General features: G+C 40.4%; 1 protein-coding gene across 4 annotated transcripts in view; it reads right to left on the bottom strand.

The window, feature by feature from the left end:
• Positions 1 to 7,175, bottom strand: part of EFR3A (EFR3 homolog A) — a 75,341-nt gene extending 68,166 nt beyond the window's left edge. For 2 of the 4 annotated variants that reach the window (XM_063174292.1, XM_063174311.1), the window contains exons 1-2: positions 2,768 to 2,960; positions 2,605 to 2,658 (exon numbers count right to left, since the gene is read on the bottom strand). Coding sequence is in view for 2 of the 4 variants with exons in the window: in XM_063174311.1 (XP_063030381.1) it covers positions 2,605 to 2,614 (10 nt within the window). In the remaining 2 variants the exon portion in view is untranslated. Of the gene's footprint in view, positions 1 to 2,604; positions 2,659 to 2,767; positions 2,961 to 7,073 lie in introns of those variants that run through there. The other 2 variants (XM_063174300.1, XM_063174291.1) reach the window with 2 other exon arrangements.
• Positions 7,176 to 16,648: the final 9,473 nt, after the last annotated feature.

The raw sequence follows: 16,648 nt of genomic DNA, 5'->3' as shown, positions 1-16,648 counted from the left end.
CATATCTGAAACCATTTTTATCAATATCCATTCTACTTGCACAAGAAAAACTTGTAATAAAGTTAAACATAAAAAGTGCAGGGAAAAGCTACACCTTGGCAAGGTTGATCCGAGTGCTGCAGCAATGCCAGAGCACCTCACCTCCACTGCAGATGTCAACACAAATGCCATGTCATGGCTGGGCAAAGCCAAGCACTTTATCACTTCTCAAGGTAAAGAGAGCAGACTGAACATTTTCTATTTGGGCTATTACAACTGCATTGAGACTAAAATCTTAACATTTTTTAGGACTTAATGCAGCACTAAATCCCCACATTCCTAAGTGGGACTGCTAAGCAGAAACATCAATAGAAAATGTGATAATCCAAATATGCAATGAACAACTCATGGCTGAGCTGAGGCTGAAGGAGAAGAGCATCCATCACCCATCACCTCTGGCTAAATGACCTTTGCTCATCTCCCCTCTCAGTACCACAGCCCAGCCCTGACTCATGCCTGTTTTTCCACAGTTAATACTGAAGGAGTTAAAAAGCACATTGTCCTGCCAGTGCTTCACACACAGTAACTTCAATACTGACCTCTGAAGTATCACCAGGTACAGATGAATTCCCCAGAAAGACTAATGAAGCTTTTACTCAGTCTCTGTGTAATTCCAGTCATCTGGATCTCTCATGATATTCCAGAACACTGCCTTCAGACCTATACATTCATTCAACTACTGTAAGAAGGGAGGGAGGGATAAAATGACCACCAGGAACTGCTACACAGACCCAGGAAACAAAGCAGGACAGTAGTGGATATGCGAGTTGGTCAGTATGACCCAAGAAGTCTATCAAAATTTCCTGTTAACTAGACACTGTTTTTCTACTTCATTTGTAAAGAACTCATTGTAACATGACAGAAAACAGAGATATTTTTGGAAAATATCTCACCATAACAACCTTTTGTTTAGGAATAAGTTTTATATGCACTTCCTATGTGTGGGATGAGAGAACTTAATGTGAAAATAAAATAAAATTAAAACACCACACAAAACCCCCCAGCCTTCAGAAACAACTGAGTATTTCAGATTTCAAGGACAAATACTTTAAAATTTCAAAGTAAAATTGCAGCAGCAGCTTGTTTCATCAATATGTTCTGAAAAGAATCCTATGGAACCTGTGGGGAAGCCTAAATTAGCAGGCAGATTTCCTTTCCACGTGCAACAGAGTTGAATTCCTGAAGACTCTACCTCTATTGATTAGAAGGACAACCAGCCACAAAAGGATGCTTGCTTGCCTTAAAATCCCATTGTACTTCTTCACTGCCATAACTTTTGGAAGTAAAATATTATGAAAATACTTGTTGTTTCACAAGAATTGCAATGCACACATCTGTTAGCTTTCCTTTTCTTCACCCATGCAGTTACACTCATTAACACAGGCAAAGATAAATAAATGGCTCTGTAGTTCTGATGTCCTGCACAGATAAACATTGCAATCAGTTATTTGGGTCTCCTGTAGCTCCCATCTGACTGCAGTGATGCAAACTCTACTTGCATTGATATCAATGACCCTAAACATAAGCACTTCTGGTTTAAACAAAAACAAAACAAAACAAACAAAAATAAGAACAACAAAAAAGCCCCAAACAAAATACCCCAACCAAACAAAAAAATCCCAAGCAAATAAAAAAAAGTGCCTTACTTTTTCAGTTTAATTGGTTAAAAAAATTCCACTCACTCGTTCACATGACAGGTGTGACACATCTTACTTCCAGTAAGGTATTTGACATGATCAGGGTTCAAATGACACAACACAGAACAACTTCAAGGCATTTCTAGTGCCCCAGAGTCACAGCTTATTACAAATCACAGCAATGAACAAATGCTCAAAGACTTCCTCGTGAAATTAAGCATCCATGAAATTCACTACAAACCTGTATCAGAATGCACTCAGTGTGACTGGTACTGTAACTTTTTTGATAAAGCAGATTGCTTTATCCAAAGACTGGTGTTAGCAATCTTACTACAGATCACATAGAATTTTTTCTAAACAGAAAAAATTATTAAAGGAATAGTTAATTTTATATTTTTCTAACACATTTTATAATTTGATCCTTTGAGTTAGAGAAATTTGCTAGTCTTGAAGGTAAATAATTTGATTCATAGAAACATTTGCCTCAAAAATCTCACTTAACTTTGAATGTCAAAATTTTAAGTCTTATCACTTTTTATCCTAAATAGCAATTCTATCTTCTATAAACACTAGTTGTCATTTTCCAAAGATAGCATTATAGCTATATCAAAATATAGATTTTTAATATCAAAAATCTTTTTTAGGTTTGAATCCAACTATTTCAGAACACAGTCTAAATCATAAAATTCAATGTTATACTGTGAAGCTGCAATCAAAAAGGCAAATGCAAAGCTCATATTATTATTTGTAAAATATATGGAGATTTACAAAGGCAGAGACTAGATAATATTAACATCTTAGAATTCTTATAAATGACAGCAAGTATAATGTTTCTTTCTCCTTTTTTTTTTAATTTTTAAACCCCAAAGAAAATAACAGCAAACACTCCCATATATTGTATTAATGTACTTAAGATAAGAGTACTTACTGCCAGGCATTGTTAATCGGGGATCTGTCTTCAATTTTGTAAAAACATAAGAAACTATGAAGAGAACAAACAAAAAAACAAAGTCAGGACCATAGCTTCAGACACTTTACATCCAAATATGCTCAGTAACCCATGCAGAATGAGCATTCTTCAGCTCCAGTACCAGAGGTGCTGTTACCACAGAAATGCAGACATCCTCTTAGCTGACCAGACTAGATGTAATTTTGCCTGTTCCTGAAATGCAGTCATTCTGCTCTTGCCTTTGATGCTGGAGTAAACATTTTCCTGCTGTGTACTGTGACCTTCCCAGGTGCCACTGTTTAGGATGATAAATCCTGCTCATCTCACAGGATATTTCCACTTCAGCTCTGAACCACAGCTCTGCCCTGCTCAAATGCCTGAGAGAGGCTTCTGCTCAACACTGCAAAAAACAACTGAAAAACCTGTGTGGCCCTTTCTAGGGCATTTTTCTCCCAGTATCAAAAAAGGCAGATTTCAGATCAGAGTGCAATCTCCTGTACACAATAGCAGCTCAAAGGATTTTTGATGCAATTAAACATATTCATAAAATGAACTCATCTGAAGTTACAACAATCTATTTTGGATATAAAAGCAGCCAAATATACTGTCCCTCTAATTAGCACTAAAATGCAAATTATTTGAAGATTTTTCTGTATTTACTAATTGTAAAATGGAAACTCAACACAAATGTACTTTTCCACAAATAAGAACAAAATCTCAGTTAATGATACTGAGTATTGCTTTCTTGAAAAATAAAATAAATTTTAAATAAAAGATACTCAGCTAATAATTGTATGTATACATACACCAAAAAATTGTAATTCCACAGATGGATAATGTGAGAATAAGCATTTCATTTGGTCAACGTATGTTTTAATGAACACATATTAAAGCAATGTTCATAGTTGCTAAAAATAAACTTTATTCTCATATATGCATTTCAATCAAGGGTTACAACTTGCTGACAGCAACTGGGATTAAAAATAGTACTTCAAAGTAAGTTATGTAAAATATGCCATCTATTAGAAAGCTGTATGTCCCTCTCCAAGGGCAGCATGAGAAACAGTGTAATTTTCTAAAGGGAAATGTGCTGCAGATTGTCATGTCCAACAGACACATGGAGAAACAAAATCTCTGGTTCAGAATGCAGTTATGGACCTAGCTGAAACATTACAGAAATCAGATTTACTGACATAAAAGAAAATAAAGAAGCAGAGAACCTGGTGAGAGTTTCAGGGAGTCAAGTGCCAGAGATTCAAAAGTGTTTTACTGACCATCTCCAGCAATCAGGAATTCAATACATTTTCCTTAAACACAGCCACTGCTGCCAGCAAAGTCAACTCACTTGTACAAGATTTTAAGAAGAGTTTTCTGCAGAAATTTCTAGAAAAGTTGTATCAACTAAGACATATCGAAAATATCTGTTTTAAAATAATTCACTGGGGTTTTAGTCATTTTATGATCTGCAACAGGACCAAAAATTCCACATGGAGGTGGCCTGGCCTCTACATGCAGAACAGAGCACACAATTTCCTCTCCATAAAGTCTTCAATCTCTGTCTCACTTGGTCTAGGACAAAGTTTCATCCACAGCTGCTGTCACCTGTTACAGCAGAACAGAACCAAACCAAGAAACTCCCCACTCTGAGTTTGCTCAGCTATTTGTCACTCAGCTACAATTTTACCTAACAAAAGAGGGAAAACCCCCTCACAGAATTTGATGAAGCAGAACTTAGCTAATTCTCTAAAAGAGAACTATGGAAAATCATGTGATGCCGTTTAGTTTTCTGGCCTAACACTTGCTGTTTAACACATTCCATGTCAATTAGTGACCTGTGACAGATCACCAGATGCAATCTGTGGATATCAAATACTGCACACTGCTTTCTTCACCAAAGCACCTGACTCCTGCATATGAAGAGGGTAAACAAAATCACACCTGCTGTTCTGTGGAGGACTAAGAGTCATTGTGTTTTTTCTAAGGATATAACAATAGTTCTAAATGTAATTATAATCAAAGTGCAAAGCTAGTGAATGTGCCTTAAAAGATAGAGGAACACTTTCATGACACATAAAATTGTTTTCTACAGAAAAACTTTCAGTTTTCTTTTGAGATGATTTTACACCATTTGGCAAGGAAACCCAAGGCCAATTTATTGTTCATCGCAACAAGGATAAAAATACAGTTTGTTCCAATTTTTTTTCAGTAACTAACCCAGGATCTGAAATTATAGGATAGTTTATAAGCACAAATATTTCTTATTATCACAAGATTCCAGAAATGGCATTGAAAGCCAACCAGAAAAGCAGAGATTGTTTTCCTGTAATACAATGGACCTCTTCAAGAGACCTAAAATGGAAAAATTTATATAACCTTGTGCTACAGGTAAAGAAAGAGAAGTCAGCACACCTGAGATTTTCTATTTTCTTCCAATAAGCCCTCTGTTATGTTATTATGTAACACCATAAATATTTAACTTGATTTTGAGTCTCCAAAATGAAATTGCCATCTGGGCTCCTTTCCCTTCCTCCAACTTAAGCCAAATAAAGGCAGAGGCTTAAGCACCTCTCACAGCCACACAGGCATGAACTGAAAAATTAAAATCCACTGCACATTTACTTTATAAATCACTTAGCTCCCCACTCATATTTCCTCTTTGAAAAATTAATCAATGCCTTTAGCTTTGAAAGTAGGCAAATGGCCAGTGCAATGCAAGATTAATAAATCACATGTTCATTCCTAAGTATAGACTGTTAAGCTCCAACTGTGATTCCCAGAACCCAAAAAATGTAATATAAAATGGATTTACATACCACAGTAATTCTGGGAAATACCTGACTTTAATCTGAATTATCTGATTCTCATCTGGAGAGGAAATGCCATGTATGAAGCTGGCTCAACCCTGCTCTCTTATCCAAGACAGAATGCAACTACAGAAAACATGATTTGCTTTCATTTCAAAAAAGTACCTATCTTCAAATTGTTTAAAAATTGTGTGGTCACTTGACAAGGATTGATCCCTTACGGAGCTAGGCTTGGCAGTTAAAAGTCATTGACACCAACCAAAGCTGTTTCTAATCTGTACTTTTTATAATTTAGATTTTATCATGATACTTGAATTGCCAACTCTGGTGAGTAATTTCACATCCCCTTCAACTTTCATGCAACATAAAATTTGTTCATTCTTTTCTACTGCACGAGTTTGGACCAAAAGTAGAGAGAAGTTACCGTCCATCACGAACGGCAAACATTTCTAACATCTAAAACAGATGCTGAAACACAAACTGTACTTTTATTACATTTTTGTAAGGTTTTTCCCTCAATCAGAAGTCAATCTCCTTCTAGCGGCCTTTTTTAGACAAATATTAAAATTGTTGTCAAAAGGCTTAAATAAAGCCTATGGATAAGCCTTTAGGCCTATCAGGGCACTACAATCAAGATCTCAACTCCAAACCACCAATTTCTCAAAGAAATTTTATCATATGTTTAAGAGCATTAACACCAAGATGTCCCATACTAGAAAAATATTTCATATTATTTAGAATTAATTACAAGTGCTTTAGGAAGTAACTACCTATAAAATCCCAAAACTTTGGCTGTTAACTCTGGGTTTAGCTTACCTACCCAGTTTGCACAGCAAACATTCACGTAGCTTTGCAAAGTGAAACACCTGGGCTGGCAAACTGGGTTTTGATACAGCAACTCAAACTCTGGTTTAAAGTTAGTTATAGGCTTTCCCACAAGCGCTACAGCAGCACAGACACAATGTAAACCACAATATTTTCTTCCTTGTATCTCAGCTCAAAGGACCACGGGATAACTTTCTGGATGTATCCAAAAGTAAACGTCGTACTATTGTTTTCATTAACAGGATTTGTGAACCCACACCTCAATTACCTAAAGCATGGCTCCGTGATGCACCATTAACTTTAAAGAAGCCAAGAAAGCTCACAGTGTCGCCCTCCTGTCAATTTGCACTGTGTTCAGTTATTATCTCGCTGTCTAAAGGTCCGTTTGAGGAAAACCTGCTGAGGGAACTCCCAAAGCCACAGCCCCGCCCGGGGAAAGCGGGGGATGCGCTCGCTGTCCCCGGAGCTCCCGCGGCGAGCAGACCATCCGAGGCGGAGAGCCAGCCTGCCAGCCCTTCCAGCTGCCAGCCCTTCCGCCGGGAGCCAGCCTGCCACCCTGCCAGCCCTTCCGCCGGGAGCAGCGCCCACAGGGACCGCCCGAGCCGCCACCACGGCGGGTCCAGGCTGAGGCCATGCCCAGAGGCTTCTCCTCACCGCCAACCCGGCGGCCCGAGCCTCCCGCCACTCCCTCAGCGCCCAACCCTCCGGCGCGTCCTCCTCGTTCCCAAGCGTGGAGAAGGAGAAAGAAAAGAGAGATCGCAACGAGGAGACTGCGAGGGTGAATACGAGTGGAGCACTGCCCAGCTGCCCCAAACTCACCTCAGCCTCCCATCCGGCTCCGTTTAGCAGCCGCCATCTTCACCGGCTCCCCCCGCCCGGTTAAGTGCTCTGTAGCGCAGTGCACGCCGGGAGTTGTAGTTCTATCCGGAGTAGTTCCGTCTCCTTTTCCGTCCATCCCTCCCACACAGCGAGGACACCGAGGGGTCTTGGCGGACGAACAAGCTTCCCATAATGGCACGGAGGGACAGCCCCGGGTTATGGGGCTGGCTGAGCCCCGCCAGGCGCGGACCGGGCGGGCGGAGGCCGCCGAAGCGGACTACAACTCCCAGAAGCACTTGCGGCGTGGGCTCGCCGGCTGCTGGGGGCGGCGCTACCCGTGTCCCGTGTCCCGTGCCCGGCCCCGCGCCGTGAGGGCGGCTCGGTGCTTCGGGCGGGAGTTGGTGCCGAGTCCGGTGGATCCGGCTTACACAGACCTCACACCTCACAGGTGTGAAAACTCACCTACACAGACCGTGATACCAAACCCCAGTGAAACCCAAGGCAGGACAATCTCTTAGTCTGTTTTCCTTGAAATAATACTGCCAGCTTCCAGAACTGATGGCTTTGATGCCAGATTTTCCAGACAAGCAAAGGGAAAACGGGTCTTTCACAGAATCGTTGAAGTTGGAAAAGACCTCCAAGATCATTGAACCCCACCTATAACCTTGTCAAGCAGACCAGGGCACCGAGTGCCAAGTCCAGTGGCTGAACACCAGCACCTCCCTGGGCACCCTTTTCCAATGCTGAACCACCCTTTCAGTGTAGAACATTCTCCTGATGTCCAGCTTGAACCTCCCCTGCTGCAGCTTGAGACCGTTTCCTCTTGTCCTGTTGCTTTTTGCCTGGAAAAAGTGACTGACCCCCACCTGGACCCAACCTACTTCCAGGCAGCTGTTGGGAACCAGAAGGTCGCCCTGAACCTTCCTTTCCCCAGGCTAAAAACTCTGAGCTCCCTCAGCTGCTCCTTATCAGACTTGTGCTCCAGCCCCTTCTCCAGCACTGTTGTCCTTTTCTGGACATGCTGCAGCCCCTCAATGTCATTTTTGTCATGAGGACCTGAAAACTGAACACAGAAGTTGAGGTGTGGCCTCACCAGTGCTGAGTACAGAGTGAGACTCAATGCTCTCACGCTGTTGCTGATACAGGCCAGGTGCCATTGACCTTCTTGGCCACCTGAGCAACACTGGCTCCTGTTCAGCCACTGTTGACCAGCATCTTTGCAGCCACTCTTCCCTGAGCCTGCAGTGCTGCCTGCAGCCATTGTGACCCAAGTGCAGCACCTGGCACTTTGCCTTGTTGAACCTCATGCATTGGTCTTGGTCCATTGATCCAGCCTATAGCCCTAAAAACCCATTTCCTGTTGTAGTTCCTTCTAAAGGAGAACATGTCAATCCATTTGAGTTTATATCTTTCAGTTTCTTCAGTTCTGCTATTGTTTCATCTGTTAAAAACTAGCCTTTCATTTTCTTACGCTTTTGAAACTACTTGAAACTTTCCTTTCACCAATAGTAGAAACAGGATCAGTGTTTCACTTGTGTTCCTTGAAAACAATCCCTAAAAATGTGAAACTGAGGAACTGAGATGTCTATACGTCTCACAGTTTTCAGCAGTATCCAAAACATGTTAATTTGGGAGAATTGGACAGGCTCTCACATGTGGGTGCAACTGAGCAAGTTAAAAGAATAAACTGTAGTCTTTCTTATTCATTTATATCATTTCTGAAATACAGCTTATGGCTTTGAACTCTTGGGGCCAAACATAATGAAAGTGATAAGACACAGTGAACATTCAGCCTTCCATAAATATGTGTATTGAGTTACTGCCTGCAAAGCAGAACATGTTGGCATTAGCAGCCAATTTCTTAAGGTTTCTGCCAACAACAGTCAGAACTACATAGATCTACATTTGCCCTTTGTCCTTTAAGTACAGCTGGTGATAATAATCCCCCTCATTTTCTGAAACCTAGAGGAAAGTTTTAATTTTTTTTTAATCAGCCAAAAATTCAAACCTATTATTATGGTTTTAACTCATTTCAGATGCAGCTTTAGTTCAAAGATCATCTTTCTAACCATCAGCTACAGTCTGCTCTCTTAACTGAAGTGTTTCATTCCAGCTATTTGTCTCATTTTTCTTTTCTCTGTGCATAAGGGCATGCAGGCTTCAACATTCTCGTCATGCCATATGGTTTCAGCAGAATGCTGGCAACCAGTGCAATTGCTAGATCTTACTCGTTGTCTAAACAAAACAAGCAGCAAGCCAGGTTGGAGCCACTGCTCACAGATATTAAATGTAACACTGTGAGTAGCATCCTGATTTCTTAAAACAGTTTAAAACCAATTTAAGTTGCCTGACATTATAGTTCCTGTTTCTGTGATGAAGAACCTTTATTCTCTGAGGGTTTTCAAAATGTTTTGCCCCATTTTTATTGTTTTAAACACATCTGTGTATGTGGAGTAGCCTTACAGAGTTCAGATAGCAGAATAAATACAGTGTTGGGGTTGAGGTTTGTTTGAAGACAGCTGATATGTTTCAAAGCAGGCTTCTTTTATTACATTATTACATAAACCATTTGGTATGTAATACTTAATAAAAGTTAATAAAGCCCTTAGCATTATTGTAGTGCTGTTGTTTAAAACAACTGTTTTTCTAATTCAGTTTCAAAACAGAGGAAACAGCTGTAGTCTATGAATATACGTGTTGATCTCTTTGAGCTTCCTTATGTGTTATGTAATGGGTAGCAAATTTAGTTGTGAATTACAAGAATTTCTCATTTTAATGAGGACATCAGAAGAGTGTCTGGACACCTTTTTGTCCAATGCCAATTTTTCATTTACTGTCAATGAAAGATGGACCTGATACTTCGACCACATTTGGCTGACAATCAAACTACCCAGTAAGATTAAGAAAAAGTTGAATTGCATATATAAAACATTGCTGCATGGGTAATTTGCAGCCAAACTATCTGGTTTTACACCCCCTCATCCCAAGCCCATCAAAGTGGACTGGCCAGTTTTGCTTGAATATCTCCTAAATCTTCTGGAGCAACAGTTTGTACACATGCAGGTCCACATATGCACAAAACTCCATGGCCCAAGTGACCTGCTTTAAAAAGTTCTTTAAAAAACGATGCTCATCATTTTGGAGCAGGTCCAGTGGATAGCAAGAGAGGTAATTGGAGGGAGCTGGGCCTGTTCAACCTGGGGAAGAGACAACAGAGAGGGGACCTCATCAATGTCTGTCTGTCTGTAGGGAGGTGTCAGAGGATGAACCAGGCTCTGCTCAGTGATGCCCAGCAATAGCACAAGAGGCAATGGGCAGAAACTGATGCACAGAAAATTCCACGTGAATATGAGGAAGAATTTATTTACTGTGTGGGCGACTGAGCACTGGCACAGAATGTCCAGAGAGTTGCTGGAGTCTCCCTTACTGGTGATATTCAAGAACTGTCTGAATACAATCCTGTGCCATGTGTTCTGGGATGACCCTCCCTGAGCAGAGAAGTTGGAGCAGATGACCCACTGTGGTCCCTTCCAGCCTTACCCAGTCTGTGATCCTGTGATTATTATATTAGCAGAACTTTTAGAGCTTTCACTTGAGTAGTATCGAAAATGTGAGACTGAAACATCTTGTTCAGCAGCCAATAATAAAATGTGAATTACATGAGTAATTTGGTAGCAAAAGATTCTTCATTTTATGATTGGATTAGTAAGTCACCTAAGACTGCAATGAAATGTTCAGTATTTACAGCAAGCAGCAATAAGTACTTCAGTTTGAAGTGCTCATGGAGGTTCAAAAGGTATCAAGAATTAGTTAGCTTTAAATGGTCTAAGAGAATGAGCTCTTCAAGAACTTTTAAAGAAAAAAATAAAGTAAAAAAATCCCCAAAAATTAACATATCCCAATAACAATATAATGCAGGAATAATAGAAACCTGATAATGGTTTTATACCTGTGTAAGAAGGATAATATTAATTGTAAAATGTTGCAGATAAAGAAAAAGAGATAAGGGAATATTCATTACTCATTCACAGAAATGAGTAATGGGTGCATTAGTGAACATTAATAATCCAGTTGCTGAGCAGTTATAATCCATTATAACATTAATTTCAGCTTTCTGTAATGAAAAACAGGAGTTTTCATAGCAATGACTCCATTGCTTGCTCAGCCACCACTAAAGAAAGCCACTCAAAGGCATTTAATGAAATGAAAATGAAATGTTTTAATTGTATAATGAGACACCAAATAATTTTGTTAATATGTTTTTTGTCGTATTTTTCCAACCTTGGATTTTTATGGTTGATTCTATAAATGGGTGGCAACTACAGCATTTTATTACCATCCAAATGTGGTTGGTGATATGTTTCCACCAGCCCCATGTAGCCAGTGGCAAAGTCTAATGGGGAGTAGAGGCTGATGGTGGATTGTCGTGGCCTGAATGAAGTCACACTGCCTCCAAGTGCCACCGTGCTGGATGTGTTGGAATTCCAATATTAGCAGGAGTCAAAGGCAGCCAAATTGATATCACTGATGCATTTTTCTCAGTCCCTCTGGCAGCAGAGTGCAGACCAAAGTTTGCTTTTGCTTGTAGGAGTGTCCAGTATACCTGGAATTGACTGCCCCATGGGTGGAAACACAGCCCAACCATCTGCCATGGACTGACCCAGACTGCACAGGAAAAGGTGGAGCCTCAGAACACCTGCAACATATCAATGATGTCCTTGTGTGGGCAATACAGCAGAAGAAGTTTTTGAGAAAGAAAAAAAAAAAAATCCGAATTCTTCTGAAAGCTGCTCTTGCCATAAAACAAAGTAAGCTAAACAAACCTGCACAGGTGTGGCAGGACTCTCACCCTACCACAGAAGAGCTTCTCTGTTCTGTCAGCTGGTGTGATTCTGAGCATTCTCCCCCTCACATGAATTGGTGAGATCACCCAGGCTGGACATTTGTCTGGTAGGGAGTTATCTCTGGTGCCAGAGGTGGAATTCCCAGCTGACAATAAACATTTGGCCTTGAGAACAAGATGTAAGGAGATAAGCTGGAACTTCTGACTGACAGACACTTCACTTTACAAACTATAAAAGCTCCACAAAACTTTCACCAAATCAGAAATCTCCTACACACACCCTGAAAACATGTAGGGCTTTTCCCCAAAGTTTGGATGCAAACTTTGTGGTTATTTTTCTGGAAATTGAGTGAAAGGATTCTATATGTACTCCATCATCAATTTAGTGGTAGCATTTTTATCGTGCACTGTATTTTTTATCTACTCATAATTCTTTTTGTTTTGTCCTGCTTAGTAAGTATTCCGTTTAAAATCTTGTATCTGTTAATCTTGTATCTATTCAATAAATAATTCATTTTATAATAGACTTAATCAGCCATTCTTAAGAACTTGCAAGCGAGAGCAATTTGGTGTGCAGGCTGCATCGAACAGAGCTATTGCCAGAAATCTGAGTCAAAGGCAGGACTTGTCTAACCTTTCCCTCCCTCCCTCCATAACAACAAGAGATCAAGTTCTTGGGAAATAAAATGGTAGGATAGATGCAATCCATGGAAGTGGTTAACAAAATAGCTGTCCTCAGTGGCTAACAGGAAGGAAACACAAGCTTTCCTAGGCCTAGTGGGGTTCGGGAGTGTTGTGCTTTGAGAGGAATTGAGTTTTTTGGGATGCACATTCCAGGTTATAGTCAGCTTGTTGGCCCCTTTAGCAAGTGATCCAGAAGAAGAAATATTTTGATTGTGGCCTTGAACAACAGGAGGCCTTTGAGCAGATCAAACAGGAAACAGCTCTTGGTCCTGTATTGACAGGACCAGCCATGCAGAACATGCTCTACACTGCAGCAGGGTGTCACCTGGAGCCTCTGGTAAAGTGTACTGGTTTGAAAGCAAACCAGTGGAAGACCCCATGTCAGAACTACAATTTGATAGGAAAATTAAAATAAATGCAATTGTACAAAACACTGACAGAGTCAGAATACAACCCCGTTGTTAAGGGTGTTGGTAGCAGACCAATCTAATGGTGGCTGCATTCCTCTTGGAGTAATAGATATGGTTCTGTTGCAGCAGTGATCCTGTAGAAGGATGTGGTCTTCCTCTGATGGTTCAGTGGTGATGTAGATGGGCGGGGTCTTCCTCTGGGTGGATAAGGCTGCTTGTCGTGCTCCAAACCCCAGGTTATATCCAGGTAGGAATGCTTGGCTCCTCCCTCTGGGCAGAGCATCTCACAATGGGAGGATATAATTTTATCAGTCATACAGAGACTTGATGGCCCATTAACAGAAGATATCCCCCTCAGAGAGAGTTATGAGGGATGGGTCATGGAAGAGATAAAGAACACTGGCCCACCTGTTTTTAACAGATAGAATACATACTGGCTTAGATCTTACATTGTAACCTAGTGCACAGAGGACCTCAGGGGAAACCCAAAGTCACTCCAAGAAGCCAGAGTTATCAAGGATCAGAAGCTCACTGTACTCCAAGTCATGGATCCGGAGGGGTGAAGGAAGCTCATGAAATGGCAAAATAATATTTATCTGTGAAAGGATGAGGGACAAAGGTTAATGAAAATGTGGGTCAGGTATGGAGATGGTTTAGGGACATACTTTAAGTTATGTGTGTGGGTAAGAATGGATCCCAGTAATGACAAATAAATAGAATGGAACACTAGGAAGATATATAAATTATGTGGGATTTGAGTATGACTCAAATGGTATGGAATAAGGGATGGAGACTGCATTGGGCCTGACTGAGGCAGAGGTCACTTTTCCTTAGCAGCCCTCTCAATGCTGTGCTCTGCATTGGTAGCTGGAGGGGTGTTGATAACACACAAGTGTTTTGCTGCTGCTTGTCGCAGACATTTTTTCATAACAATCCTTTCTTTAGGATTTTCCCTTCTGGGAAGCTGAGGCCCCAGAAAAAGAATGTAAACAATGGTTATCTGCTGCTGTGGAATGCAACAGGTGAACTTGTGATTGGCCCATGTTGGATGTGTACAATTAATGGCCAATCAAGGACCGAGCTCTCTCTGGGACAGAGTCGGAGAGAGCTCCTTTGTTATAACTATTTTCTATTCTATTCTTAGCTTCTGAGAACCTTTCTTTGTTATAATTATTTTCTATTCTGTTCTTAGCTTCTGAGAACCTTTCTTTCTATTCCTTTTAATATAGTCATAATGTTATATATATATAATAAAATAATAAATCAAGCCTTCTGATCATGGAATCAACATTCTCATCTCTCTCTCATCCTGAAAACCCTTTGTGACCACGGTCACAGCTGCCGAGCACTGCTGGCACAGCAGCTGTGCTGTCTCTGTAACATTCTTCATGCTCCCCTGTCAAGGGCCTGGGAGTGAGCAAGATCCTGGGAGGGGGCACAAGCAGGCCCGCTGACCCAAATTATCCAAATGGATATTCTATGGCATCACCTCAGATATAAAAGCTAAGGCAGGGAGGAGGAATGGGTGGTATTTGTTATTTAACAATGTCTGCCTTCCAGAGTAGCTGCCCCGTGTGTTGAAGCCCTGATTCTGGGAAGTGGCTGAACGTTGATCACCAGTGGGAAGTAGAGATCAATTTTTGTTTTCCTTTGCTTATGCACTCACAGACCCTCAACTGCCTTATCTCAACCTAGTAGTTGTTTTCCTTATTTTTCTCTCCCCTGCCCTACTGGGGAGTGATAGAGCAGCTTGGTGAGCACCTGGCATCCAGCCAAGGTCAACCCATTACAGCATTGTTAAAGTGCAGAGATAAAATCCCCAGGGCGTGTTAGCACTTTCACTCTGCCATTGTTAATTTTGTCAGGAGCCATGGTGGATGCAAAGTGACGATATTAACCAGCCGTGAAAAGCAAAGCAGAGAGTTCCTGCCAATTCCAGACCATCCAAAAGTTCTTGTTTGATATCAGGTTTTTTACCCAGTTTCATCTCAAGTGAGAGTTCTCAGTGACAGCTCTGCTCACTGGGATGACATCTGTCAGAGGGACAGCAAAAATAGATTGGAATGACTACATTTTTTTTTATAAATTCCCAGGAAGAGCTGAGCAGCCACTGACAGAAAAGTCTCACAGATGTCTTAGAGCAAAAATCTTAAACTTGCAGTCCAAATCCCCACATACCTTTCAAAACCATGGCCATATATACTTGGAGAGTTAATTCCACATCATGTCAGTATTACAGAATACTCAAGGGAGTAATAAAGTTTCTCATATGACATATATCTACACAGATATGTATTTGGTAACAAATAAGAATAAATCCTCTGAATGATTAAGTCATTAATTGCCTTAAAAATGCTTTACAGCAAAATTATTCAGAGGAAACATTCTTATTTCATTGGATTACATATTTTCCATCCTTTCTGTCATCAGGAATGTTCATAATTATGATTTTTTTATGGCAGAATCTTGATAGATTTTATTTTTAGCATAGGCAGTGTTTCTATAAATTTAATGGGGTTTCAGTACCATATCCAAGTGAGGTCTGTGTGATTAAAATTTAACTTGTCCAACTGAGGGCAGAAGGAGGAGGAAGTACAGAGCTTTCACCAAAGAAGTGGATGACAATGTCGTGCCTCAAACATTCCATGTGAAACTCTGATTTCCTGAAATGCTATCTGTAAGGAGAGCTAGGCACATGGACAGGTGGTCACACTAAAGTATTTTATGGTCCAAAATCAGTGACTTTATGTTTTAGTCAAGTTCCCACTCCATTCTACTGAGCTGCTGATGTACCTTGGCATATTCTGTGGATCTTCACTTGAAGTATTCTCTTCCCTTTGCTGTAAAAAAGGAAAATAGTGTCAAAATTTTTGATTACCATACAATTCAAAAATAGAATCTAATTTTTCATTTTCAGTGTTGGCTAGATTATATTTTTTTTGGTAACCAATTAAAACCTACTAGAAAAGAATGAATGTGCTCCAAGAATCTTTGCTTTTGCTGCAAAAACTGTTTATTCTGTGTCATTTAAAGTACTGGCAACAAATAATGCACATTATGTCCCATAACTTTTTTTTTCCCTTGGTTTCTAAGGCTTTTGCAATCACACTGACCAGTCTCTAATAAGTTGGGAACCAACAGGTCAATTTTAGCCACACTGGACAATGACAGAAGTCTCACAGGTAAAATGGTTCTGGAGGTTTTGTTAAAATCTCTAAAATGTGGGAAAAGTGAACTGAATTAATGATCTCACTGAGAAATAAAAAAGCCTCACATGAACTCAGTATTTTTTTTGTGGTTCTTGGCTTGGCCATGCTGTGCCTGAGAGCTACAGACATAACCAACAGCAGACAGAACAGATACAACACCAAGCCAGGCCTGACTGTGCTTCTTTCTTCCCAGATGGCAGTGAGGGAATGTGGGGGCTACTAAAATGTCATGGAATGAGATCATTATGAACATAAGAGAAGAATTCGAATTATCACAGTGCAGGTGCAGGTACAGGTACAGGTATGCAAACCCATGCAAAATCAAGATTTATTGGTTCCATTGGTCACAGAAAAAAAATGTTTTTCCTGTTGATACTTTTTGGATAAAGACATGTCACATCCATAAAAATAACCAAATACATTTCTAAA

This window comes from Melospiza melodia, chromosome 1 (genome assembly GCF_035770615.1).
Source record: "Melospiza melodia melodia isolate bMelMel2 chromosome 1, bMelMel2.pri, whole genome shotgun sequence".
Classification (NCBI taxonomy): Eukaryota; Metazoa; Chordata; class Aves; order Passeriformes; family Passerellidae; genus Melospiza; species Melospiza melodia.
This window is presented reverse-complemented; position numbering and strand designations above follow the sequence as displayed.